This window comes from Gekko japonicus, unplaced genomic scaffold (genome assembly GCF_001447785.1).
Source record: "Gekko japonicus isolate JY-2015 unplaced genomic scaffold, Gekko_japonicus_V1.1 scaffold145, whole genome shotgun sequence".
NCBI lineage: Eukaryota > Metazoa > Chordata > Lepidosauria > Squamata > Gekkonidae > Gekko > Gekko japonicus.
The window spans coordinates 953,814-955,111 of record NW_015173678.1 but is presented as its reverse complement, the minus strand read 5'-3'; the positions used below and the strand labels follow the sequence as shown (position 1 = coordinate 955,111).

The following is a 1,298-nucleotide window of genomic DNA, read 5'->3' as shown; positions in this document are numbered from 1 at the left end:
AAGTTCCTGGGGGGATGCTTTTGCAGCACGTGCTTGTTGTGTAGAAGGCTTTGCAGGGCTCTGCTGTTGCACAGGTTTTGCAGGTTCTAGCTGCTGTGGCTGAGTTTTTGGTGGCCCTTGTGGCTGTTTTGTTTCTTCTGCCGGAGGACCTTTTGGTTGGCTAGGACCTTGGTGGTGAGCTTGCTTAGACATCCCAGGGGGCTGCTGCTGTTTGGAAAGTCCCATTTTCTGTGGGGTGGCTCCTTGAAGCAGACCTGTTGGCTTTGGAGACTGTTGAATAGGTAGCTTTGGGGGTCCCTTTTGCTGCTCAGGCCTCTCCTGCTCCTTCTGAACAGGTTTCTGGGGTTTGGCAGCTCCTTCCTGGGCTGGATCTGACTCAGATATCAAATCAAATGGGTTGAATTTGTTCACGACTGAAGTGACTGCGCCAAATGGGTTGGCATCAGAGAGGAAGCTGGGCATCATGCTTGGCTTTGGATCCTCTTTGAAATCAGTCCTTGATTGAGACTGTCTCAGACTCGTGGCCGATGGGCTCCTCCCAGGCACCCGCTGCTCTGTTTTCAGTGTGTCAACTGTTCTACTTTTGCTCAGAGTAGGCAGTCTGGGATCTGGAGATTTGCTGGCTTGTCTTGGTTGCTGGCTGCTATCAAGTGGAGGATGCCTGTCAAGAGAAAGAGATGATAAGTTAGCCAGACAGGTACATTGTGATAGGAACAGGGTGAATACTGGAATATTCCTGGAAACTCTTAAGATCTGAGTCCCATACAGAGGACCCAGTCTGCATACTACCTTACTACCAGGAGCATGGCCTTGTCCCCCATGATCACCAAGTCATCTGTACAGCATAAATGTATGCATAAATGTATCCACACCTATGCTACCTCCCCATGATCATCAGCATTTGGACTGCAGCATCAACATTTGCACTGATCATAGGGAGAAAAAATGTGTGGACACTTCCTCCATACATTAGCATCATGCAGACAACTCAGTGATCACAGAGGCAGGGGGCAGGGCCACCATCCTCATGCCCATAATTCGCTATCAAGTAACTCAATGCATGGATGCATCATCTATACAGAGCTTTAGAGAGGCCCAAAAAGGAGCTCCTTGACCATTTCTGTTTACCAATGAACACAAAAGTCAACTGGGTGCTGCCAGTAAATCTGCAGACATCCTCCACATTTTCCCATAATTTATACAGACAGAACACATATCATGCCATGTTTAAATGTCAGCAGGGACTGCTCCATTCTCTTGTTCCATGCACATAACAGAGAGTCCCCTGATTTCCCTAC

At 48.4% G+C, this 1,298-nt stretch overlaps 1 protein-coding gene across 1 annotated transcript in view; it reads right to left on the bottom strand.

The window, feature by feature from the left end:
* The window catches only part of PCLO (piccolo presynaptic cytomatrix protein), a 271,526-nt gene that overhangs the window by 253,716 nt on the left and 16,512 nt on the right, over positions 1-1,298 (bottom strand). Inside the window, 1 exon segment of the mRNA XM_015422970.1 lies at positions 10-661. Within this exon segment, the coding sequence (XP_015278456.1) occupies positions 10-661 (652 nt within the window).